Source organism: Stegostoma tigrinum, chromosome 46 (assembly GCF_030684315.1).
Source record: "Stegostoma tigrinum isolate sSteTig4 chromosome 46, sSteTig4.hap1, whole genome shotgun sequence".
NCBI lineage: Eukaryota > Metazoa > Chordata > Chondrichthyes > Orectolobiformes > Stegostomatidae > Stegostoma > Stegostoma tigrinum.
Genome location: NC_081399.1, coordinates 10,067,102 through 10,092,252, shown reverse-complemented (window position 1 = coordinate 10,092,252; position 25,151 = coordinate 10,067,102). Strand labels below are relative to the sequence as shown.

General features: G+C 52.1%; 2 protein-coding genes across 3 annotated transcripts in view; one reads left to right on the top strand and one right to left on the bottom strand.

The window, feature by feature from the left end:
• LOC125449492 (ubiquitin carboxyl-terminal hydrolase 21) overlaps positions 1-9,905 on the bottom strand; it is a 53,923-nt gene extending 44,018 nt beyond the window's left edge. The window contains exon 1 of one of the 2 annotated variants that reach the window (XR_009443448.1): positions 9,706-9,905. The gene's annotated coding sequence lies outside the window, so the exon portion shown is untranslated. The remainder of the gene's footprint in view (positions 1-9,705) is intronic. The other variant, XM_059642826.1, reaches the window with a different exon arrangement.
• A 129-nt stretch (positions 9,906-10,034) lies between these two features.
• On the top strand, positions 10,035-24,257 carry LOC125450459 (beta-1,4-galactosyltransferase 3-like). Its single transcript, XM_059642823.1, is given in 9 exon segments — positions 10,035-10,115; positions 13,793-14,067; positions 14,785-15,020; positions 15,472-15,535; positions 15,538-15,638; positions 15,640-15,662; positions 17,256-17,378; positions 21,208-21,312; positions 23,375-24,257. Coding segments are annotated over 8 exon segments (1,113 nt in total). The 5' UTR covers positions 10,035-10,115; positions 13,793-13,826; the 3' UTR covers positions 23,595-24,257.
• Positions 24,258-25,151: the final 894 nt, after the last annotated feature.

Sequence of the window (25,151 nt, the reverse complement as noted above, 5' to 3'; positions counted from 1 at the left end):
AACTTTTTCACACAGAGGGTATGGAAGGAGCTGCCAGAGGAAGTGGTAGAGGCTGGTACAATTATAACATTTATAAGGCATCTGGATGGGTACATGGATAGGAGAGGTATATAGGGATATGGGCCAAGTGCTGGCAAATGGGACCAGATTAATTTCGGATATCTGGTCAGGACGGATGAGTTGCATCGAAGGGGTCTGTTTCTATGCTGTGTAGGTCTGTGACTTAATGGCCCATTACAGTAAGTAAGTGAGTGATTGAACAAAGAAGTGAGCAGCCAGAAGACAGCTGTGGTTTAAATCAGTACTCTGCATCTTTATCCATTGTACGGAAGGATGATGCAGGTATAGAAATCAGAAGGATGGTTACAAAGTTAGCATTGAAAGAAGAGGTATGAATGGATTTCTCAGGCTTGAACTTGGATAAACCCTCAGGCCCAGATGAGCTGATTCCCAGGCTTCTGCTGCTGCTGCGGCAGACACAGGAGGAGATTACAGAAACCCTGACAATAAGTTCCCAATCCAGCCTCAGGAGGGGTGCCAGAGGACTGGAGGACAGCTGATGTGGTATTGTTATTCAAGAAGATAAATGAGGCAACTCGCAGGCCAGTGAGTCTGAATTCTGTGGCCAGGAAACTATGGGAATAAATTCTGAGGGGCAGAACTAATCTCTATGTGGAGAAGTGAGGGTTAATCAAGGATAGTCAGCATGATTTGTTGGGGGGAAGTTTGTCGAAAAGGTGATTAGGTGTGAAGATGAGGGTACAGCAGGTGATGTTGTCAACATAGACTTGTATAAGGCTTCTGACAAGGTCACACATGGCAGGCTGGTCAAGATCATCCAGGGCAAGTTGGATCCAAAACTGGTTTAGTGTCAGGAAGCAGGTGATGATGACTGAAAAGAGGGAATTCTGTGATCATGTCCTGTGGTGTACCACAGCCTTCGATACTACCTCCCTCACTGCTTGTTGCGTACGTTAGCGATCTAAATGTGAATCTAGGCACAGTCAGTACATTTGTGGATGATACAACAATTGACGGTGTGCTAAATAGCGAGGTGAAATAGCAAGACTAAAAGGATGATAAAAAATTAAAGGCTGGTCAGGGTCAGAAGGGCTGAATGGGGACAACTGGAATTTAATCCTGGCAAGTGAGAGGTGATGCACTTTGGGAGGAGTACCAAGGTGAGGAAGTACACACTGAATGGTAGAACCCTTTGAAATGTAGGGATCAGAGCGATCTTAGTGTAAGTGTCCATAGATCCTTGAAGACAACAGGACAAGGAGATAAGGTGGTTCAGAAGGCATAAGGAATGCTTGCTTCTATTCATAAAAGCATTAAATACTAAAGCAAGGAGGTTATGATGGAGCTGGATAAGATGCTAGTTAGGCCACAGTTGGAGTAGTGTGCGCAGTTCTAGTTGCCACCAAATGGTAATGATTACATTGCACGAAGTGAAGACATTCACCAACATGTTGACTGGGCAGGAGTTGTTCAGCTGTGAAGACAGAGGCTGAGAATTCAACTGAGGTGGGCAAAATTGTGAGAGGCCAAGACAGAGCAGGTAGAGAGAAGGATCAATGTCAGAGGGTCCACTACACTGGTTGCCCACAACGTGGTCTCCAGTACATGGCTGGGGGGGGGTGTACAGACTTGTGACTGCTTTGCAAAACACGTATATTCTGCCCACAAAATTGGCCCAAAGCCTGCCATTTCAACACCCCAATGGCTAACATCTCTGCTTCAGACTTGCTGCAGAGTTCCAGCAAACTCAGTAGAACCTGGAAGATCAGCGCCTTATTTTACACTTGGAAACCCTGCAACCTTCAGGGCTCAATATTGAGTTCAATAATTCTAGGGCCTCAGCAATTTCTCCTGTATCCTTACCCCAACCTCCAATCACCAGGCCTTGTCATCACACGGCCTGTTACTCACATATCAGCCACAGGTCAAGTGCTGGAAAATGGGACGAGAATTGATGCTGTTTGATGATTGGTATGGACATGATGGCCTAAGGACCTTTTGTAAAAGTTCTGACTCGAAAGGAGGGCGATTCTCTCCTGACAAGTACTGTATGGTCCATGCTTGCCTCACTGTCAGCTCCCTGACATGTGCGTTAACATGTGGATAAGGGGGAAAACATTCACTCCTACATGGAACTGTACACTGTGCCTCTCTCTCTCTCACAGAGTCAGCTTCTGTGCAAATACAGTAGCACACACCATGTGTGGGTGTCTCAGCATCAACCACTAACCATGTGCAGAAATGCAAGCTGGTGTGAAGGAATGATTCACTCCAGCCTGATACTGAATGGTCAGGTGACTGTGTCAGTTCCTGGGTACTAGGCAGTGGTTTGTTCCTCTATGGGTCTGAACAATCAGTGGGTCTCTCAATGTCAACTCCTGTGCACATGCAAAGTCTTATAGCGGGCAAAAAGAAGTGATTCACTCCTGACTGACACTGTACATTCCACGTGTTTCTCAGCATCAGCTTAAATAAATGCACAGTGTGTAAAAGGGAACAATTTAGATGCTGGTATAGTACGGCCCACGTGACTTTCAGTGTCAGGTCCTGTACGCGTGCAGTACGATACAGCAGATAAACAGGAGTAACACACAGTGAGCAAAAAGAAATGACTCACTCCTCTCTGGCCCTCGTGTCTCGCAGTTTCAGCTTCAAGAAACGTAGAACATACTGACAGGAGCAGGCCATTTGGCCCTCCGAGCCTGCTGGACCATTCAGTGCGATCGGGGTTGATCATCCCACTCAGTATCCTTTTCCCACTTTCACCCCATACCCTTTGGCCCCGCAAAATATATCTACCTCCTTGAAAACATTTAATATTTTGGCCTCAGCCACTTTCTGTGGCAGAGAATTCTACAGGCTCCCCACTCCTTGGTGAAGACATTTCTCCCCATTTCAGTCCTAAACAGCTGATTCCATACCCCTTAGACCATGGACTCACAGTTTCTGGACTCCCTGGTCAGAGGGAATGTCCTTCCTGTGTTGATCCTATCTAGTTCTGTTCGAATTTTATAGATTTCTATGAGATCACCCTTAATTCTTCTAAATTCCAAGAATAAAGTCCAAACCGATTCAGTCTGTCTTCATGCCTGTCCTGAATCAGTCTGGTGATGTATGAAGAAGGAAGACATTCACTCCCACTTGATACCATACATTGTGTGTGTCTCAGTCTGGGCTCCCGTACTTATACGATAAAATAGCAAGGAAAATGAGTCGTCACTCCAATCTGTTAGTGTGGTCTGTGTCTTAGTTTCAGCTCCTGCACATGTACAATAACACAAACAGGGATAAAAGGAGTGATTCATTCTGGCTAGTACTATACAGTCTGTGTGTCTCTCGGTGTCAGCCTCCAACCATGTATAATATGACAGCAGTTAAATGTACAGCGATGAATTGATTTTACAGATTCAGTGATACACTGACGTTCAATTACTGAGTTCACTAGCTAATTCATCGGTATCAGTGACATGGTTGATAATTCACTGATGCTCTGTCTATTATTTGTCGTATTCAGTGATGGATTGTTGATGATTCCTCTAAGTTCAGAACTGGATTATTTATAAATCATATGGTTTAGTGATAGGCTGTCAATGCAACACTGTATTTAGTCCATGTATTGTTGATCATTCACTCGGTTAAATCCTGATTTTCGTTTCCAAAATGCAGCAGCTCACATTTATCTAAATTAAGCTCCATCTGCCACTATAATAACACTGCGTGGTGCTGGAGGAACATAGCACGCCAGGCAGCATCAGAGCAGCAGGAAAGCTGACATTTCAGGTCGATATCCTTCTTCAGAAATGGGGGAGGGGAAGGGGGCTCTGAAATAAATGGGGGGGGGGGTTTGGGCTGGGAAAGGTAGGTGGAACGGTGATAGCAGGTAGGTAGTGGTGGGGATTGGTCAGTGAGGTGGGAGGAGCAGATAGGTGGGAGAGATGATGTACAGGTCAGGGAGGCGGGGATGGGGGGGTTGGGGTGATTTTGAAGCTGAGACCATTGGGCTTCCAAGGCAAAAACAAGCTGTTGCTGCCCATTGGCCCATTGGGCAAGATCCCATTGTACTCTGAAGTAACCATCTTCGCTGTCTACTTCACCTCCAATTTTAGTGTCATTTTCAGACTTACTAACCATCCCTCCTACGCTCACATCCAAATCATTTATATAGATGACAAAAATCAATGGACCCAGCACCGACCTTTGTAGCATACCGTCAGTCACAGGCCTCCAGTCGGAAAAGCCCAGTCCCCAAACACCCTCTGTTTTCTACCTCTGAATCAATTTTGTATCCAAATAACTAGTTCTCCCTGTATTCCGTGTGATCTAACTTTGCGAACCAGTCTACCGTGAGCAACTTCGTCGAATGCCATACTGAAGTCCATGTAGACCACATCATCGCTCTGCCCTCATCAATCCTCTTTGTTACTTATTCAAAAAAATCTCAATCAAGTTAGTGAGACACGATTTTCCACTCACAAATCCACATTGACTATCCCTAATCAGTTCTTGCCTTTCCAATTACAGTCGTTTCTGATATAACGCGATAGTTCTGTTCTCGTGAGATCTCGCGTTATATGAAAATCACACAACAGCTGTGTAATTTAAACCAATGGGGCCGGAATCACATTATAGCCAAAATGGGAAAGGAAAGTTAGTATTCTACAAACAGCAGCCTAAATTTTTCAATTGTGTTAAAACCAATTTGCTTGATAGCAGATAACAAAGTGTGAAGCTGGACGAACACAACTGGCCAAGCAGCATCTTAGGAGCACAAAAGCTGACGTTTTGGGCCTAGACCCTTCATCAGAGAGGGTTCCGCCTCCCTGGGGAGAGGGTTCTGGAATAAATAGGGAGAGAGGGGGGAGGCGGACCAAAGATGGATAGAGGAGAAGACAGGTGGAGAGGAGGGCAAAGGTGGGGAGGTGGGGAGGGAATAGGTCAGTCCGGGAAGGACGGACAGGTCAAGGAGGCGGGATGAGGTTAGTAGGTAGGAAATGGAGGTGAGGCTTGAGGTGGGAGAAGGGGATAGGTGAAAGGAAGAACAGGTTAGGGAGGCGGGGATGAGCTGGGCTGGTTTTGGGATGCAGTGGGGGGGAGGGGAGATTTTGAAGCTTGTGAAGTCCACATTGATACCACTGGGCTGCAGGGTTCCCAAGCGGAATATGAGTTGCTGTTCCTGCAACCTTCAGGTGGCATCACTGTGGCACTGCAGGATGCCCAGGATGGACATGTCGACTAAGGAATGGGAGGGGGAGTTAAAATGCTTCGTGACTGGGAGATGCAGTTGCTTATTGCGAACCGAGCGGAGGTGTTCTGCAAAGCGGTCCCCAAGCCTCCGCTTGGTTTCCCCAATGTAGAGGATGCCACACCGGATACAGTGGATACAGTATACCGCATTGGCAGATGTGCAGGTGAACATCTGCTTGATATGGGAAGTCATCTTGGGGCCTGGGATGGGGGTGAGGGAGGAGGTGTGGGGGCAAGCGTAGCACTTCCTGCGGTTGCAGGGGAAGGTGCCAGGTGTGGTAGGGTTGGAGGGGAGTGTGGAGCGGAGAAGGGAGTCATGGAGAGAGCGGTCACTCCGGAAGGCAGATAAAGGTGGGGATGGAAAAATGTCTTGGGTGGTGGGGTCGGATTGTAGATGGCGGAAGTGTCGGAGGATGATGCGTTGTATCCGGAGGTTGGCGGGGTGGTATGTGAGGACTAGAGGGGATTCTCTTTGGACAGTTATTGCGGGGGCGGGGTGTGAGGGATGTGTCAGCTTTTGTGCTCCTAAGATGCTGCTTGTCCTGCTGTGTTCATCCAGCTTCACACTTTGTTATCTTGGATTCTCCAGCATCTGCAGTTCCCATCATGCTTGATAGCAGAAGTGACTGTACATGTAAATCCTGTCCATCGGGATTCCCTCCACCACCAATGTCGGCTCACCGGTCTATAGTACACTGGCTTTTCCTTACCACCTTTCTTAAACAGTAGCATCGTGTTAGCCAACCTCCAGTCTTCCAGCACCTCACCTGCGGCTACCGATGACACAAATGTCTCAGGAAGAGACCCAGCAATCTCCCCAGCATCCCACAGAGCTCGAGGATACACCTGAACAGGTTTCAGGAATTTATCCACCTCTATGTGTTCCAAGACATCCAGCATCTCCTCGTCTGGAATGAGGAAATTTTTCCAGATGTCACTGTTTATTTGCCCATGTCCTCTATTTTCCATATCCTTTGAGCTGTAGGGAGAAGCTGAATAGGCTGGGACTATTTTCCTTGGAACTTTGGAAGCTGAGGAGTGACTATATGGAGGGTCATAAAAACATGAGGGGGCATGGATAGGGTAAATGGACAAGGTTTTATCCCCAGGGTGGTGGAGTCCAAAACTAGAGGGACATAGGTTTAAGGTGAGAGGAGAAAGATCTAAACGGGACGTAAGAGGCAACATTTTCACGCAGATGGTGTTGCACACATGAAATGAACCGCCAGAGGAAGTGGTGGAGGCTAGTACTATTAGAACAATTACAAGACATCGGGATGGGTATAGAAATAGGAAGGGTCCAGAGGGAAAATGAGCCAAATGCTGGCAAATGAGACTAGACTCATTTAGGATATCAGGTCAGCATGGATAAGTTGGACAAAAGTATCTGTTTGCATGTTATACATCTCTATGACTCTAAGTAATGTATTTTTGATAACTTCTCGTGTTCAGAGATTCATCATTGATCACGTACTGGGCGTTTTGTTGGATTAATGATAATTAAATGAGCTCATCAATGGATTGCTGATCATTCTCTCGGTTCAGTGCCAGATTGTTGATCATTTTATTAAATTGTGTAACAAATTAATGGGTTTCATCAGTGATTGTTGACAATTTACTGTGTTCAGCGCTGCATGGTAAATGATTAATGGTTTCAGCGATGTGTTGTCGATCATTTGCTGGTTTAAGAATTGGATTTTTATTTCTCGATTTCAGTCATTCATTGTTGATCACGATGATTTACTGGTCTCAATGATGGACTGTTGAAGGATTACAGGATCCAGTAATGAATTGCTGATGATTTATTCGATTTTGAAATGGATTATTTCTGAGTCACTTGGATCAGTAATGAATTTTTGATCATTTCTTATTTCAATGATTCATTGATTACATAGTTACTTCTATGATGGACTGCTGATCATTAGATGGGCTTGTTGTTCATCATTCACTGGGTTTCGTGATCAATGCTTGACGATTTTCTGAGTTCAGAGTTGTGAATCACTGGCTTCAGTGAAGGATTGTTGACGATTTAATGTGTTTAGTGATGGATTATTGACAATTGATCGGGTTCAGTGAGTGACTAATGATAAATCATTGGGTTCAGTGATATATTTTTGATAGCTTCCTTGGTTCAACAACGGATCTTCAACAATTCACTGGGTTCAACGATGGATCGTCAATAATTTCCTGTGCTCTGCCATGGATTGTCGATAATTTCCTACACTCAGCAATGGCTCACTGACACCTTACTGGGATCAGTGAGGGATCGTTGACTGTCTACTGTTTTCATTGAAGCATTGTTGATCAATCGCAGTGTTCGGTGAGAGCATTGCTGATTTATCGGTCCAGTGATTAATATTGATGGCTTATTGGTTTCAATGATGAGTAATGATGGTTTGGCAGGTTTAATGACAAATATTGATGATACATTGGGACTGGTGGTGAATATTGACGATTTATTGGGTTTAAAGACAAAAATTGATGGATCATTAGTTTCAGAGAAGAATACTGCTGATCTATGGGTCTCAGTGAAGAATAGAGCTGATCTATGGGTCTCAGTGAAGAATAGAGCAGATCTATGGGTCTCAGTGAAGAATAGAGCGGATCTATGAGTTTCAGTGAAGAATAGAGCTGATCTATGGGTCTCAGTGAAGAATAGAGCTGATCTATGGGTCTCAGTGAAGAATACAGCTGATCTATGGGTCTCAGTGAAGAATAGAGCTGATCTATGGGTCTCAGTGAAGAATAGAGCGGATCTATGGGTCTCAGTGAAGAATACAGCTGATCTATGGGTCTCAGTGAAGAACAGAGCTGATCTATGGGTCTCAGTGAAGAACAGAGCTGATCTATGGGTCTCAGTGAAGAATACAGCTGATCTATGGGTCTCAGTGAAGAATAGAGCGGATCTATGGGTCTCAGTGAAGAATACAGCTGATCTATGGGTCTCAGTGAAGAATAGAGCGGATCTATGGGTCTCAGTGAAGAATAGAGCGGATCTATGGGTCTCAGTGAAGGATACAGCTGATCTATGGGTCTCAGTGAAGAACAGAGCTGATCTATGGGTCTCAGTGAAGAATAGAGCGGATCTATGGGTCTCAGTGAAGGATACAGCTGATCTATGGGTCTCAGTGAAGAACAGAGCTGATCTATGGGTCTCAGTGAAGAATAGAGCGGATCTATGGGTCTCAGTGAAGAATAGAGCGGATCTATGGGTCTCAGTGAAGGATACAGCTGATCTATGGGTCTCAGTGAAGAACAGAGCTGATCTATGGGTCTCAGTGAAGAATAGAGCGGATCTATGGGTCTCAGTGAAGGATACAGCTGATCTATGGGTCTCAGTGAAGAACAGAGCTGATCTATGGGTCTCAGTGAAGAATAGAGCGGATCTATGGGTCTCAGTGAAGAATAGAGCGGATCTATGGGTCTCAGTGAAGAATAGAGCGGATCTATGGGTCTCAGTGAAGAATAGAGCTGATCTATGGGTCTCAGTGAAGAACAGAGCTGATCTATGGGTCTCAGTGAAGGATACAGCTGATCTATGGGTCTCAGTGAAGAATAGAGCGGATCTATGGGTCTCAGTGAAGGATACAGCTGATCTATGGGTCTCAGTGAAGAATAGAGCTGATCTATGGGTCTCAGTGAAGGATACAGCTGATCTATGGGTCTCAGTGAAGAACAGAGCGGATCTATGGGTCTCAGTGAAGAATAGAGCGGATCTATGGGTCTCAGTGAAGAATACAGCTGATCTATGGGTCTCAGTGAAGAATACAGCTGATCTATGGGTCTCAGTGAAGAACAGAGCGGATCTATGGGTCTCAGTGAAGAATAGAGCGGATCTATGGGTCTCAGTGAAGGATACAGCTGATCTATGGGTCTCAGTGAAGAATAGAGCTGATCTATGGGTCTCAGTGAAGAATAGAGCGGATCTATGGGTCTCAGTGAAGGATACAGCTGATCTATGGGTCTCAGTGAAGAATAGAGCTGATCTATGGGTCTCAGTGAAGGATACAGCTGATCTATGGGTCTCAGTGAAGAACAGAGCTGATCTATGGGTCTCAGTGAAGGATACAGCTGATCTATGGGTCTCAGTGAAGGATACAGCTGATCTATGGGTCTCAGTGAAGGATAGAGCGGATCTATGGGTCTCAGTGAAGGATACAGCTGATCTATGGGTCTCAGTGAAGAACAGAGCTGATCTATGGGTTTCAGTGAAGAATAGAGCGGATCTATGGGTCTCAGTGAAGGATACAGCTGATCTATGGGTCTCAGTGAAGAACAGAGCTGATCTATGGGTTTCAGCGCTGGTTTAACAGATTGAGCGGTAAGGAGTGAATGTTTTTCCAGTCTCTGTGAAAGAGGCACCCATTGCCATGCTGTCCCTAGGGTTTGCCAGTGTAACCCATCCCGACCCCACAGTCAGCCCCAGTGCCCGACCATTACCTGAGAGGAGGACATGCCGCCACCAACACCGTCGCCGCCATCTTGGATTCGTCCAGCGCCCCTCTCCCGATCAAGGAGGCGACATGACGACCGTGACGCCAGGACGGCCATTGTTCGTTGATGTCATCGCGCACGACCGTGATGTGACCGCCAGCGTCCGAGGCTGTGATTGACCGCGAGTGGAGCGGACTTCCACACGGATGGGGCGGGGTAAAAGGGTGCAGGGGGCGTGGTTTCCCGGAGGAGATGCCGTAGTAAGGGGCGGGGTTTGCGTTCACTGAATTCCAAGGCGGGGCCTACGGCCGCCTGATGTCAGCGCGCTGTCGCGGCGTGTGACGCCATGACGCAGACGCACAGAGCCTGTGCTGAAGTGGCGCCGGGAACGGTAGCGGCCTTTCCGCCGGCGGAAGGTGAGTCTGAGCCGCCGCTTCCCGGACAACCACCTCCCCGTGTCACCCCCCTCACACTCCCCCCCCCCCCCCGACCCCCCTCACACTCCCGACCCCCCTCACACACCCTCCCCCCGACCCCCCTCACACTCCCCCACCCCCCCCCGACCCCCCTCACACTCCCGACCCCCCTCACACACCCTCCCCCCGACCCCCCTCACACTCCCTCCCCCCCGACCCCCCCCAGACTCCCTCCCTCCCCCCGACCCCCCCCCCTCAGACTCCCTCCCCCCGCCCCCCCTCAGACTCCCTCCCCCAGACTCCCTCCCCCCGACCCCCCCCAGACTCCCTCCCTCCCCCCGACCCCCCCCTCAGACTCCCTCCCCCCGCCCCCCCTCAGACTCCCTCCCCCAGACTCCCTCCCCCCGACCCCCCCCAGACTCCCTCCCCCCGACCCCCCCCTCAGACTCCCTCCCCCCGCCCCCCCCTCAGACTCCCTCCCCCCGCCCCCCCTCAGACTCCCCCCCCCAGACTCCCTCCCCCCGACCCCCCCCTCAGACTCCCTCCCCCCGACCCCCCCCCTCAGACTCCCTCCCCCCTACCCCCCTCAGACTCCCTCCCCCCGACCCCCCCAGACTCCCTCCCCCGACCCCCCTCCCCCGACCCCCCTCCCCCGACCCCCCCCTCAGACTCTCTCCCCCGACCCCCCCTCAACCCCCCCTCCCCCGACCCCCCCCTCAACCCCCCCTCAGACTCCCTCCCCCAGACTCCCTCCCCCGCGACGCCCCTCAGACTCCCGACGCCCCTCAGACTCCCTCCCCCCGACCCCCCCCTCACACTCCCTCCCCACTCACACTCCCTCCCCCCACCGTGTCCCGACCCCGGCCGCTGCCCCCGACCCTGGCCGCTCGTCCCAGATTGACACCTCATCTTCTACCCGATCTCTGAGTCCTCACCCATAGACTAACCATCCCCCCCCCCCACCACTGCTAGACCCCTCACCTTTTGCCGCTAGCTTGATTGTTCTCCTTGCACCCCCAGTCCAACCTCTCACCTTTCTCCAGCCCCTTGTATCATGATCCCCCGCCCAAGCCCTTTCACCATGGCACAATCCCTACCTCACCCTGCAACCACAGCCTAACCTTCTCCCTGTGACTGTTCCTACCCTGACCCTGAAACCCCGGCCCCAGCCTTCAAACTCTACACATCACCATCTCCCTACATCCCCCATAATCCCAGCATAATCCTAACCTGTTTCCCTTAACTCTCCTCGGTGCTCACTAATGCCCCATAAACATATGCCTGGACATCCTCAATTCACCCCTCAATGCCAGTACGTCACCCCGAGCACATACCAAGATACCCAATGAAACAAAGGTTGGTGGACTTGTGGACAGCGTGAAGGGCTATTGTAGGTTGCAAAGGGACATTGACAGGATGTAGAGCCAGGCAATGAAGTTGCAAATGGAATTCAACCCAGAAAAGTGTGATGCAATTCATTTTGGAAGAAATGCAGAATACAGGGTTAATGGCAGGATTCTTGGCAGTGTGGAGGAACAGAGGGATCTTGGGGTCCACGCCCAAGTTGATAGGGTTGTAAAGAAGGCGTATGGTGTGTTGACTTTCATAGACAGGGGAATTGAGTTTTAGGAGCTGTGAGGTTATGCTGCAGCTCTATAAAACTCTGGTTAGACCACACTTGGAATGTTGTGTTCAGTTCCAATCACCTCATTACAGGAAAGATGTGGAAGCTTTAGAGAGGGTGCAGAGGAGATATACCAGGAGGCTGCCTGGACTGGAGGGCAGGTTTTATGAAGAAAGGTTGAAGGCGTGAGGGCCTTCTTCATTTTAGCGAAGAAGGATGAGAGGTGACTGGACAGATGATTAGAGGCATAAATAGAGTGGATAGCTGGAGACATTTTCCCAGGGCGGAACTGACTATTACGAGGGGGAATAATTTTAAGGTGATTGGTGGAAGGTATAGGGGAGATATCAGAGGTAGGTTCTTTACCCAGAGAGCGGTGGGCGTGTGGAATGCGCTGCCAGCAGTGAAAGTGGAGTCAGATACTTCACAGACTTTTAAACAACTGCTGGGTAGACACATGGAGGATAGTGAAATGTATAGTATGAATATAGGGTAGGGTGATGTGATCTTAGTAGGACAATAGATCAGCCCAACATCATTGGCAGAAGGGCCTGGACTGTGCTGTATGTTCTACGTTCATACCCATCTCTCACACTAAGCCTGCCTGACGTTGACCACCAACTCAACTCCTACCCTCAGAGCTGTACAGCGTGGAAACAGACCCTATGGTCCAACCTGTCTGTGCTCACCCGATATCCTCAGTTAATCTTGTCCCATTTGCCAGCATTTGGTGCATATTCCTCTAAACCCTTCCTATTGATGTACTCATCCAGATGCCTTTTAAATATTGTAATTGTTCCAGCCTCCTCCACTTCCTCTGGCAGCTTGTTCCACCCGCACACCACTCTGTGTGGAAAAGCTGCCCTTAGATCCTTTTCAAATCTTTCCCCTCTCAACCTATGCCCATCTAGTTTTGAACTCCCCCCACCCTGGGAAAAAGACCTTGGCTATTCGTGCTACCCATGCCACGTGATTTTATAAACTTCACCGCTGGGGCGGCACGGGGGCTCAGTGGTCAGCACTGCAGCCTCACAGCGCCAGGGACCCGGGTTCGATTCCAGCCTCAGGTCGCTGTGCGGAGTTTGCACATTCTCCCCATGTCTGCGTGGGTTTCCTCCGGGTGCTCCGGTTTCCTCCCACAGTCCAAAGATGTGCAGGCTAGGTGGACTGGCTGTGTTAAATTGCCCGTAGTGTTCAGGGGTGTGTGGGTTATAGGGGGATGGCTCTGGGTGGAATGCTCCAAGGGGCGGTGTGGGCTTGTTGGGCCAAAGGGCCTGTTTCCACACTGTAGGGAATCTTAATCTAAGCTAATCTAAACCTACTTCATGTGAACTCTTACAGACCAAACCTCAAGTCACCACCTCTTTCCACACCAACACACTCACGAGGCACTCGGAACTCACCTCGCAAGCCTCGTGAATTAACCCCAAACTACTGCAGTCAGTCTTCCCCACCACGCCTTACCCTTTAAAACCAAAGCAGCTGAGAAAGAGAACTGAGGCTCATGATGTTGTTCTCCCAATTTACACCCCATTTAGCACGATTCCACCCTCGGGTGACTGTCTGTGTGGAATTTGCATGTTGTCCCTGTGGTTGGGTGTGTTGCCCCCACCCCCACCCCCACCCCCACCCCCCACCCCCACCCCCACCCCACCGTGCGAAGATGTGGAGGTTAGGGTGGCTTGGCCGTGCTAAATTGTCCCATAGTGCCCAGGGATATGCACGTTAGGGTGGGATTCGCCGTGCTAAATTGTCCCATAGTGCCCAGGGATGTGCAGGTTAGGGTGGGTTGGCCGTGCTAAATTGTCCCATAGTGCCCAGGGATGTGCGGGTTAGGGTGGATTGGCCGTGCTAAATTGTCCCATAGTGCCCAGGGATGTGCGGGTTAGGGTGGATTGGCCGTGCTAAATTGTCCCATAGTGCCCAGGGATGTGCGGGTTAGGGTGAGTTATGGGGGTCGGGTCTGGGAGGGATGCTCTGAGGGTCGATGCTGACTTGTTGGGCTGAAGCGCCTGTTTCCACAGTGTATGATTTCACTGCGGCCTCTCCCCAGGTTACAGGGACAAGCTGGCCCCAGCCTGCCAGCAATGAGCCACTATCTGGATCGCCAGTGCACCTTCGCCATCCTGGTGGCCTCGCAGCTGCTCTTCCTGGTCTACTACTCCTTCGGGGGCCTCCACAACATCACCAGCTTTTTCAGCTGGACTGGCCAGCCCATCTGGGACTACACCAAAACTCACGACGTCTACACCAACCTCAGCCTGATCCAGCAGCCCCTCTCAGGGACAGACAGATTGCCAAACTGCCCAAAGAAGTCCCCCTACTTGGGTGAGAGGAGGAGGAGGCGGGTGGGGGGAAGAAACTGGTCGATAGCGCGGAATTGCAAGCAATTGAAGCAGGAATTCTGGAGAATGAGAACGGGGTAGGGACGGTCTGACGGATGGATGGGGGAAGGGGATGTGTGGGACGTGGTGACAGACGGGTGCTGGGGGCGCGGGACGAGGTGACGGAGGTGGGGTGTGTGGCGGGGGCGGTCTGCGCAGGATGTGGGGGACGGGGGGGACTGGGGGAGCGGGACATGATGACGGACGAGGGAGGCAATCGGAGTGGTACGTGGTGACGGACGGGGGTTTGTGGGGGGGAAATGGAGGAACGAGGATGGGATGTTGAGACGGACAGTGGGGGTGGGGGCGTGGGGATAGGAGGATGGGACGGTGAGGCGAGGCGGCAGGGGAATGGAGGAAGGAGGATGGGACGTTGAGACAGACAGTGGGGTGGTAGGTGGGGAATGAAGGAAGGAGGATGGCATGTTGAGACGGGCGGCGAGGAGGGGGGGAATGGAGGAAGGAAGATGGGACGTTGAGACAGACGGTGAGGCGAGGGGGGGGGGGAATGGGCGAAGGAGGGTGGGACTTTGAGACGGACAGCGATTGGGGGGGGGGGGGTGGGAATGGAGGAAGGAGGATGGGACGTTGAGATGGGCGGTAGGGTTAGGGGAAGGCTGTCTCTCATCTCATCTCCTGTCCCCTCTGTCTCTCTATCCAGTCGGTCCACTCAGTATCCAGTTTGATCTGGTCCCAGCACTTGCGGTGATCGAGGCCAGGAACCCGCTCGTGCGGGCAGGTGGGTTTTACTCTCCCCCGAACTGTGTCCCTCAGCACCGCACGGCCGTTATCGTGCCCCATCGCAACAGGGAGGCTCACCTCCGCCACTTCCTCTACTACCTGCACCCCTTTCTGCAGCGGCAGCAACTCCAGTACGGCATCTATATCATCCACCAGGTAAGGCCCAGGCTTGTACAGACAATCGTCACCGTACCCCCTCCCCTGCAGCTTCACTTCTCTCACTCTCTCTCTTCCCTCTCTTCCCCCCCCCCCCACCCCCTCTCTCTTCTGTGTCTCTTCTTCCCCCCCCCCCCCACAACCCCACCCACTGTCTTCTCTGTGTCTCTTCTTCTCCCCTCCGCCCTCTGTCTTCTCTGTGTCTCTTCTTCCCCCTCCGCCCTCTGTCTTCTCTGTGTCTCTTCTCCCCCCTCCGCCCTCTGTCTTCTCTGTGTCTCTTCTTCCCCCCTCCGCCCTCTGTCTTCTCTGTGTCTCTTCTTCCCCCCCCCCGCCCTCTGTCTTCTCTGTGTCTCTTCTTCCCCCCCGCCCTCTGTCTTTGCTGTCTCTCTGTCTTTACCCCACCCTCTCTCTTCTGTCTCCCTGTGGGCCTGTGCACTCACTAACCTCCCAGGCAGGGAACCAGACTTTCAACAGGGCGAAGCTGCTCAACGTTGGGGTGAAAGAGGCATTACGAGATGAGAATGGGATTGTCTCTTCCTCCACGATATCGACCTGATTCCAGAGAATGACCACAACCTCTATGTTTGTGACTCCGAAAATCCTAAGCACGTGTCCATTTGCTATGAACAAGTTCGGGTACAGGTGAGATCGCACCCAATAAACTTAGCAGGCTCCCCGGCGCACTCCCTCTCTCTGTCTGTATGGTTTGTAAATTTATGGGTGACAGAGATGGACAGTATAGTGGCTAGTAAAGAAGTTTATCTAAAGTTACAAACAGATCTTGGGTCAATGACTGAGGAGTGGCAGTTGGAGTTTAATTTGGATTAATCAGGCATTGTACTTTCATAAAACAAACAGGGGCAGAGATCTTGTACAATTAAGCATAGAGCCTTGGGTTGAGTTGTAGTATGGGGTGTGTCAGGTACGTAATTCTTTGAAGTTTGTGCTGCATTTAGATAGGGGGGTTAAGAAGGTGTTTAACACACTAGCCTTCATTGCTCAGACCTTTGAGTATAAAAGGACTGGGGACGTCATGTTGAGGTTGTACAGGACGTTGGTGAGGCCTCTCCTGGAGCACTGTGACCCGTTCTGGTCGCCCTGTTACGGGAAGGATGTTATTAAACTGGAGACGGTTCAGAAGGGATTTACCAGGATGTTGCCGGGAATGGAGGGTTTGAGTTGCAAGGACAGGCTGGGACTTTTTTCACTGGAGTATCAGAGTTTGAGGGGTGACCTGATCGAGGCTCGCAAGACCATGTGGGGTATACACAAGATGAAAGCCAGGTGTCTCTTCCTTAGGGTGGGCTAGTTCAGAACTAGAGGGCATATTTTTAAGGTGAGAGGAGAAGGAGATTTTTTTCAAAAAATGAGGTGCAGTTTTTTTAACACAGGGGTGGTTCATGTGTGGAATGAACTTCGAGAGGAAGTGATGGATCTGGGCCCAGTTACAATGTTTAAGAGACTCTTGGATAAGTACATGAATAAGAAACGTTTAACCAAGCCAAAGCAGGTGGGACCAGTTTAGTTTGGGATTATAGTTGGCATGGATTGATTGGACTGAAGGGTCTGTTTCTATGCTGTATGATTCCATGACTCTCTAAAGGGCGGCACAGTGGCTGTTATTCTGTATATAACCCAACCCGAACCCCTCGGTTAGATTCCAGTCTGTAACTCCCTCCCGGGTATCTGTTATTCTGTATATAACCCACCCTGAACCCCTCGATTAGTCTGTAACTCCATCCCAGGGTATCTCGTTATTCCAAATCCTAACTACCTGAAGCTTTTCAGTTGTCTTCCAGCCAGGATTTCACTCCTGTGGATTTCAGGGGAAAACCTCACGGCAGCAGGGACCCAGGTTCGATTCCAGCCTCGGGCGACGGTCTGTGTGGAGTTTGCACGTTCTCCCTGTGTCTGCGTGGGTTTCCTCCGGGTGCTCCGGTTTCCTCCCACAGTCCAAAGATGTGCAGGCTAGGTGGATCGGCCGTGCTAAATTGCCCGTAGTGTTCAGGGGCGTGTGGGTTATAGGGGGATGGGTCTGGGTGGGATGCTGCAAGGGGCGGTGTGGACCTGTGGGCTGAAGGGCCTGTTTCCACACTGTAGGGAATCTAATCTAATCTAAAGGGTGTTCCTTCACACCCGGGCTCTCACTCACCGAAATCACAAGTTGAAGAAGTGTTTCTCAGTCAGTGTTCTGTTTGATTTTTGGTTTGAGACTGATGCTCGTTTATCTTACAGGCTTCCATACAAGACTTACTTTGGTGGAGTATCAGCAGTAACGCCAGAACAGTATCTCCAGATGAATGGCTTCCCCAATGAATACTGGGGCTGGGGTGGAGAGGATGATGACATCGCCACCAGGTGAACCTTGGCCCAAACTCTGAGATTCCAGTCTGTAACTCCCTCCCCAGGGGGTATCTGTTATTCAGCATATAACCCACCCTGAACCCCTCGGTTAGATTCCAGTCTGTAACTCCCTTCCTGGGGTATCTGTTATTCTGTATATAACACACCCTGAACCCCTCGGTTAGATTCCAGTCTGTAACTCCCTTCCTGGGGTATCTGTTATTCTGTATATAACCCACCCTGAACCCCTCGATTAGTCTGTAACTCCCTCCCGGGGTATCTCGTTATTCCAAATCCTAACTACCTGAAGCTTTTCAGTTGTCTTCCAGTCAGGATTTCACTCCTTTGGATTTCAGGGGAAAACCAGATTGTGATTGATTAGTGTCTGAGAGAAAACAAAAGGGTCGTGAGAGAAACTGAAGGTGAGATATTGACCAACCAGGGTGAGATGAAATTGTCAGAGACAAAGGGAAGGGAGGATTTCAGAAGCGGACAAATCTCATGAGAAGTATGGAACGTGATTGAGGAGAACAAGAGGTACTGTAGGTGCAAAGTGGTGGGGGGGGAGAGAGAGAGAGAGAGAGAGAAAAAATGACAGAGGAGAGACACGGAAGTCAAGAGTGAGAGAGATAAACTGTAGAAAAAGAACAGCAGAGGAGAGGGAATTAGGGACGGAGCGATCAAGGGTGAAAGGAAGAAAATTACTGAACAAACTGAAGGTGGGAGAGAGTGAAAAGGAGAGATCAGTGAAGTAGGGAGAGTGAGTGTTGAGAAACAGGAGCAGAGAATACTGGGAGAAACTCTCCAGCAGTATCTGTTGGGAGAGAAACGGAGGTAACGTTTTGAGTCTGGTGTGAGGGTAAAGGACTTGGGTCATATTGGACTCAAAAAATTAACACACTCTCCACTCTGTGCTGCGTGACCCGCTGAGTTTCTGCAGGATTCTGTATATGTTTCAGATTTCCAGTACCGGCACTGTTTTGCATTTGTTAGTGTTGAGGAAAATCATTCGTCATTTCGCACTGTGACTCTATCCTACTGCCTTGTTGTTCTCATTGTCATTCACATATCATTCTCTCCTGTTCCCTCACTCCGCACTGACTTCCTGAATCTCTTCCTCTAACCCTTTCTCCTTCAATGTTCCAGGGACATCAGCATGTAAAGGTGAGTTTTGTGCAATCACTCAGTAACCCCTCTTTCTCCCCCCCGCCCCCCGCCACCAACCACAGCGCCCTGTGTTACTGACTGTATCCCTACTGATGTTAATCCCTTTCCCTCACACTGTCACTCAGTAACCCCTCTCCCCCCCAGCGCCCTGTGTTACTGACTGTATCCCTCCTGATGTTAATCCCTCTCCCTCACACTGTCACTCAGTAACCCCTCTCCCCCCCCAGCGCCCTGTGTTACTGACTGTATCCCTACTGATGTTAATCCCTCTCCCTCACACTGTCACTTAGTAACCCCTCTCCCCCCACAGCGCCGTGTGTTACTGACTGTATCCCTACTGATGTTAATCCCTCTCCCTCACACTGTCACTCACTAACCCCTCTCCCCCCCAGCGCCCCGTGTTACTGACTGTATCCCTACTGATGTTAATCCCTCTCCCTCACACTGTCACTCACTAACCCCTCTCCCCCCCAGCGCCCTGTGTTACTGACTGTATCCCTCCTGATGTTAATCCCTCTCCCTCACACTGTCACTCAGTAACCCCACTCCCTCCCAGTGCCCTGTGTTACTGACTGTATCCCTACTGATGTTAATCCCTCTCCCTCACACTGTCACTCAGTAACCCCTCTCCCCCCCCAGCGCCCTGTGTTACTGACTGTATCTGTACTGATGTTAATCCCTCTCCCTCACACTGTCACTCAGTAACCCCTCTCCCACCCAGTGCCCTGTGTTACTGACTGTATCCCTACTGATGTTACTCTGCTGGCTCATGCTCTCACTCAGTTACTGCCACTCGTCAGCGTCCTTTACTGACTGTGTATCTTCACTGATTTACTGTCTGTTCACCTCTTGCTCATTTCCCAGCTATCCTCCCGTTTTTCTTTCCCCAGTATAGCTCTCCTCTCTTTTTCATTCTGTACGTCTTTCACCCTCTCTTCACTCCTGCGCTTTACCTCTCAGACCTACCTTTCTACTGCTCTCTGTCTCTGCTTTCTACTTTTACAGTTATCCTGCATCCCCAACTACCATTCGTTCCTCACCCCACCCCTTGCGTCTCCTCCTCCTCTCATCCCTCCCCTTCCCGCCCCTCCCTTGCAGTCCCTCCTTGCCTATCCCTGCCCTACCCATGCCATCTCTCCCTCCATTCACCTCTCTGGAGCCGCGCCTGTCCCAGCCTTCTCTCCCTCCCTAGAAATTCCTCCCGCTGTTGCGCGCTCTCTCTCACGGATCCGACTGTGCTGCGCCACCCCACCGCCCGCTCCTTCGCATCATCCTTCAGAGAAAGGACCCCACACTGACATGTCCCCCACCTCCCCGGTTCCCCACAACTTTGTCCATTGAGTTGTGACACACCTGTAGGTTGACATTGCTCTTGCTCCTGAGAGGTCAGCCTCCGCTGGCCATCTCTCCTACTAACCCCCCCCCCTCACTGTGCAGCCCTCTTTATCTCTCTCTCCCCCCCACCCCCCGCTCTCTCCCCCCCACCCCCCGCTCTCTCCCCCCCACCCCCCGCTCTCTCCCCCCCACCCCCCGCTCTCTCCCCCCCACCCCCCGCTCTCTCCCCCCCACCCCCCGCTCTCTCCCACCCACCCCCCGCTCTCCCACCCACCCCCCGCTCTCCCACCCACCCCCCGCTCTCTCCCCCACCCCCCGCTCTCTCCCCCACCCCCCGCTCTCTCCCCCACCCCCCGCTCTCTCCCCCACCCCCCGCTCTCTCCCCCACCCCCCGCTCTCTCCCCCACCCCCCGCTCTCTCCCCCACCCCCGCTCTCTCCCCCACCCCCCGCTCTCTCCCCCACCCCCCGCTCTCTCCCCCACCCCCCGCTCTCTCCCCCACCCCCCGCTCTCTCCCCCACCCCCCGCTCTCTCCCCCCCGCTGCTCTCCCTCTCCCCCCCCCCGCTCTCTCTCCCCCCCCCCGCTCTCCCCCCCCCCCGCTCTCTCTCTTCCCCCCCCCGCTCTCTCTCTTCCCCCCCCCCGCTCTCTCTCTTCCCCCCCCCGCTCTCTCTCTTCCCCCCCCGCTCTCTCTCTTCCCCCCCCCCGCTCTCTCTCTTCCCCCCCCCCGCTCTCTCTCTTCCCCCCCCCCGCTCTCTCTCTTCCCCCCCCCCCGCTCTCTCTCTTCCCCCCCCCGCTCTCTCTCTTCCCCCCCCCGCTCTCTCTCTTCCCCCCCCCGCTCTCTCTCTTCCCCCCCCCGCTCTCTCTCTTCCCCCCCCCGCTCTCTCTCTTCCCCCCCCCGCTCTCTCTCTCCCCCCCCCCCGCTCTCTCTCTCCCCCCCCCCCGCTCTCTCTCTCCCCCCCCCCGCTCTCTCTCTCTCCCCCCCCCCGCTCTCTCTCTCTTCCCCCCCCCGCTCTCTCTCTCTTCCCCCCCCCGCTCTCTCTCTCCCCCCCCCGCTCTCTCTCTCCCCCCCCCGCTCTCTCTCTCCCCCCCCCCGCTCTCTCTGTCCCCCCCCCGCTCTCTCTCTCCCCCCCCGCTCTCTCTCCCCCCCCGCTCTCTCTCCCCCCCCCCCGCTCTCTCTCTCTCCCCCCCCCCGCTCTCTCTCTCTCTCCCCCCCCCCGCTCTCTCTCTCCCCCCCCCCGCTCTCTCTCTCTCCCCCCCCCCCCCGCTCTCTCTCTCCCCACCCCCCCCCCCCGCTCTGTCTCTCTCCCCCCCCCGCACTGATCTTCTGCCCTCTGCCCCACAGGCTGCATTTGGCTGGTATGAGGATCTCTCGCCCAGCCCTGTCTCTGGGCCGCTACAAGATGATCAAACACAAATTGGACCAGGGTAACGAAGAGAATCCCAAAAGGTAAGGGGGGAAGGGAGCGTGTGGGGCCTGGAGGGCTGGGGACCTCGCTGGAAAACTCCCTTTAGTTTCCAACATCCGACGGCGGGGGGGGGGGGGGGGGGGGGTGGTCCGGGCAGGTCGTGCTTCACAAATGGATTATTTGCTGACCAGGATGAGCCGGTTGATGTCCATTTCAAACAGCAACGACTGTCACTTTCACTGACCAAACACACAGCTATACAGCACAGAAACACACCCCTCAGCCTGACTGGTCCGTACCGACCCAATGTCCTAAATTAATCTAGTTCCCCATTTGGCCCATGTCCCTCTAAACCCTTCCTATCCATGTCCCCATCCAGGTGCCTTCTAAATGCTGTAACTGTACCAGCCCCCACCACTTCCTCTGGCAGCTCATTCCATACACGCACCACCCTCTGTGTGAAATAGTTACCCCTCAGGTCCCTTTTAAATCTCCCCCCTCTCACCTTAAACCTATGCCCCTCTAGTGTTGGACTCCCCAACCCCAGGGACAGGACCTTGTCTATTCACCCCATCCACGCCCCTCGTGGTTTTATAAATATCGACTCATTAGACTCCCTCTAGTATGGGGGAGGAAACTGTATTTATGTGGCAAATTGCAGCTACTGCTAGTTGTCTTTCTAAAATAAAAAACAACTCATGCCCTTCAGGAAGAAATTCTCCCGTCCTGATCCAGTCTGACCTCCTCGGGGCCAACAGCAAAGAGTTTGACTCTTAAATGCCCTCTGGGTCAATTAGAGGTGGGCAACAATTGCCAGGCCTAGCCAGCACCACCCATATCCCATCAGTGAATATGAATATAAAAGGTCAGACGTGGGGATGTTCGTCAATGATGGCACAATGTTCAGCCCCATTCGCGACGACTCAGATACTGAAGCAGCCCATGTTCACATGCAACAAGATCTGGACAATACCCAGGCTTGGGCTGACAATTGGCAATTCATTCCACACCTATGCCAGATCACCATCTTCAGCAGCACACAATGTAACTACTGCCCCTTGACATTCAGTGGTGTTACCGTCACGAAATCCCCCCCCACTATCAACATCCTGGGCGTTATCATTGACCAGAAACTCTCCTGGACCCACCACATAAACACAGCAGCTACAAGAGCAGGTCAGAGGCTGGGAATCCTGCAGCAAGTGCCTCTCGTCCTGACATTTCCCCCCCCCCCCCCCCCCCCCCACCCCGCCAATCCTGTCCCACCATCTACAAGGCACAAGGCAGGAGTGGGATGGGATACTCCCCACTTGCCCCTGGATGATGGGGGCAGCTCTAACAAACACTCAAGAAGCTCGACACCATCCAGGACAAAGCAGCCCCCGCTCGATTGGTACCACATCCACAAACATCCCACTCCCCCCCCCCCCCCCCCCCCGACGCTCAGTCGCAGCAGTGTGTACCATCTACAAGACGCACTGCAGAGATTCACCAAAGATCCTCAGGGAGCACCTTCCAAACCCACGACCCACTTCCATCCAGAAGGACAAGGGGCAGCAGATACATGGGACCCCCACCCCCTGCAAGATCCCCTCCGAGCCCCTCCCCTATCCCCGTTCCTTCAGTGTCGCTGGGTCAGAATCCCTGGAATTCCCTCCCTAAGGGGACACTGTGGGTCAACCCACAGCACATGGACTGCAGGGGTTCAAGAAGGCAGCTCATCCCCACCTTCTCAACGGGGGGCAACTCGGGACAGGGGGCAATAAATGCTGGGCCCAGCCAGTAACACCCATGTCTGCTGAGCAATAAAATCACTGACAATGTTCTCTCTCTCTTTCTGTGTATCTTTCCTTCCTCTTTCCTATCATCATCTCTCTTCCTCTGTGGCTCCCCTCCCTGTCTATTTCTTGATCTTTCTGTGTCGACTGCTCCCTTTGCCTGTCGATCTTTGTGTCTCTCTTTGTCCTTTTCCCCGTTCACGTTGCCCACTCTCCCCTCTTCCGTCCTGATTGCCCACTCTCCCCTCTTCCGTCTCTACCTTTTTCTCCCCACCCTTGCTCTTTCCTCCCTTTCTCCGCCTGCCTTTCTCTGTCCCCCTCCCAGGTTTGACCTTTTGTTCCGGACCCGGCGATCCTGGAGACAGGATGGGATGAACTCCCTGACCTACGAGACGCTGAGCCGGCAACGGTTGCCTTTGTTCACCAACATCACTGCCGACATCGGCCCAGGCCCCAGTGCAACGGGCAGCAGTCAGCGAGTGCCACCAGCCCAGAGTGCCATGCGGCAAGAGGCTGGAGCCAGCAGAGCAGTAGGAGGCACGTGACCATCTGTGCGAGAGGACACCGCCTCTCTTCCCCCCCCCCCCCCCCCACCAACTCCCAACCAACCTACCCCCACGCACAAGACCACTGACCGAATTTATCACAAGACTCGAGAGAGATTTGGGATGGTGTTGGGATTGATTCTGCTCCCCTCTCAATTGGTGGCGTCCTTCGCCTTCATAGCAGTTTTGTGTGTGTGTGTGTGTGTGTGTGTGTACGCACAGCGACAATTGTAGGTGCACATGCAGAGTGACTCCCGGCCCGCTCCGTCTCAAAGCCAAGCCCAGAAGGGGGTTCAGCTGGGTCCCCCAGTGACGTCCCCCTCGGGCAGAAATGGGACGGGTCTCGGGGTGGTACTTGGTTTGTGTTGAAGCTGGGTGGGGCTGGAGGCTTGTACGTAGATGGAGTGCGACTGTGTCTGTATTTAAATAGTGGAGGGTGGTGCCTGTGTTTGAACCAATCACACTAACATTTGTACTGAATGGATTGTGGCAGTGTTTGTATTTCAATTGTGTGGGGCAACACACGTGTTGGTGAGTGAGCGGGCTGGTGTGTGTGTGTGTGTGTGTTTAAAAATACAAAATGTGCTTTAAATCTGTTCTTGATTTTCTAGTGAAATTCACTATTACCAATTTCTGGAAATAAATAGTCTAATTTTTATAATATTTTTATGTCTCTCTCTCTATGTATTTCTAGGTAAGTGACAGAATAATGCTGTCTCTACACACTGCCTGGGTAGGTACTATATGCTGTTAGACAGCGAGGAAAGTGCTCTCTATGCTTTTAAACTGACAGTAAAGTGTGCACAGCACCACCCCCGTCAAACACTCTCTGGGCGGGTCCAGCACAGGATCAGATACAGATAAAGCCTCCTCTCCACTTTTAAACTGGAAAAAAACCTCCCTTCTGACGGCCCCCATCCATCACTCCCAGGGATGGGGACAGCATGGGGTTAGATACAGGGTAAAGCTCCCTCTACACTGTCTCACCTGTTTAATTAGAAATGGGATTTGTCTCTGAGTCTTTATTCGCCAGTACAAATGGCTGTTGGAAGGGTGTGATGTGCTGGTGGTGGAGAGGCAGAGCTGATACAGGGCAGGGGAGGGGTGGGACTGGGCCCCAGTGACCATCGGGTCCAAAATGGGGTCAGGAGTTGGGTGGCGAGGGCCTGGGGGGGGCGGTGTGTGTGTGTGTGTGTGTGGTGTTCCTGTCCAGCAGGGGAATGGGGGCTATCCAGTGGAGCTGTTGTACCCTGGGACTGTCAGGTTAATCGAAGGAGCGTATATTGCCCCGGGGCGGTGTTGTTGTTGGGCTGTGGGTTAATTTTTGGGGTTGGTTCAGCCATTACTCGGGAGTTGAACAAGAGTCATGGCACAGAAAGAGGCTCGTTGATTCCATGCCAGTCAAAAACAACCACCGAACCACTCTCTAATACCGGTTTTCAGCGCTCAGCCCATAGCCTTGGCAAAGGTCTAATGGGCTCAGCTTTTCCTGAGTATATAGTGTCTGCTTCATTAACCAGCACCAATTGGGACTAGGAGTTGGATGGTTGATCAAAT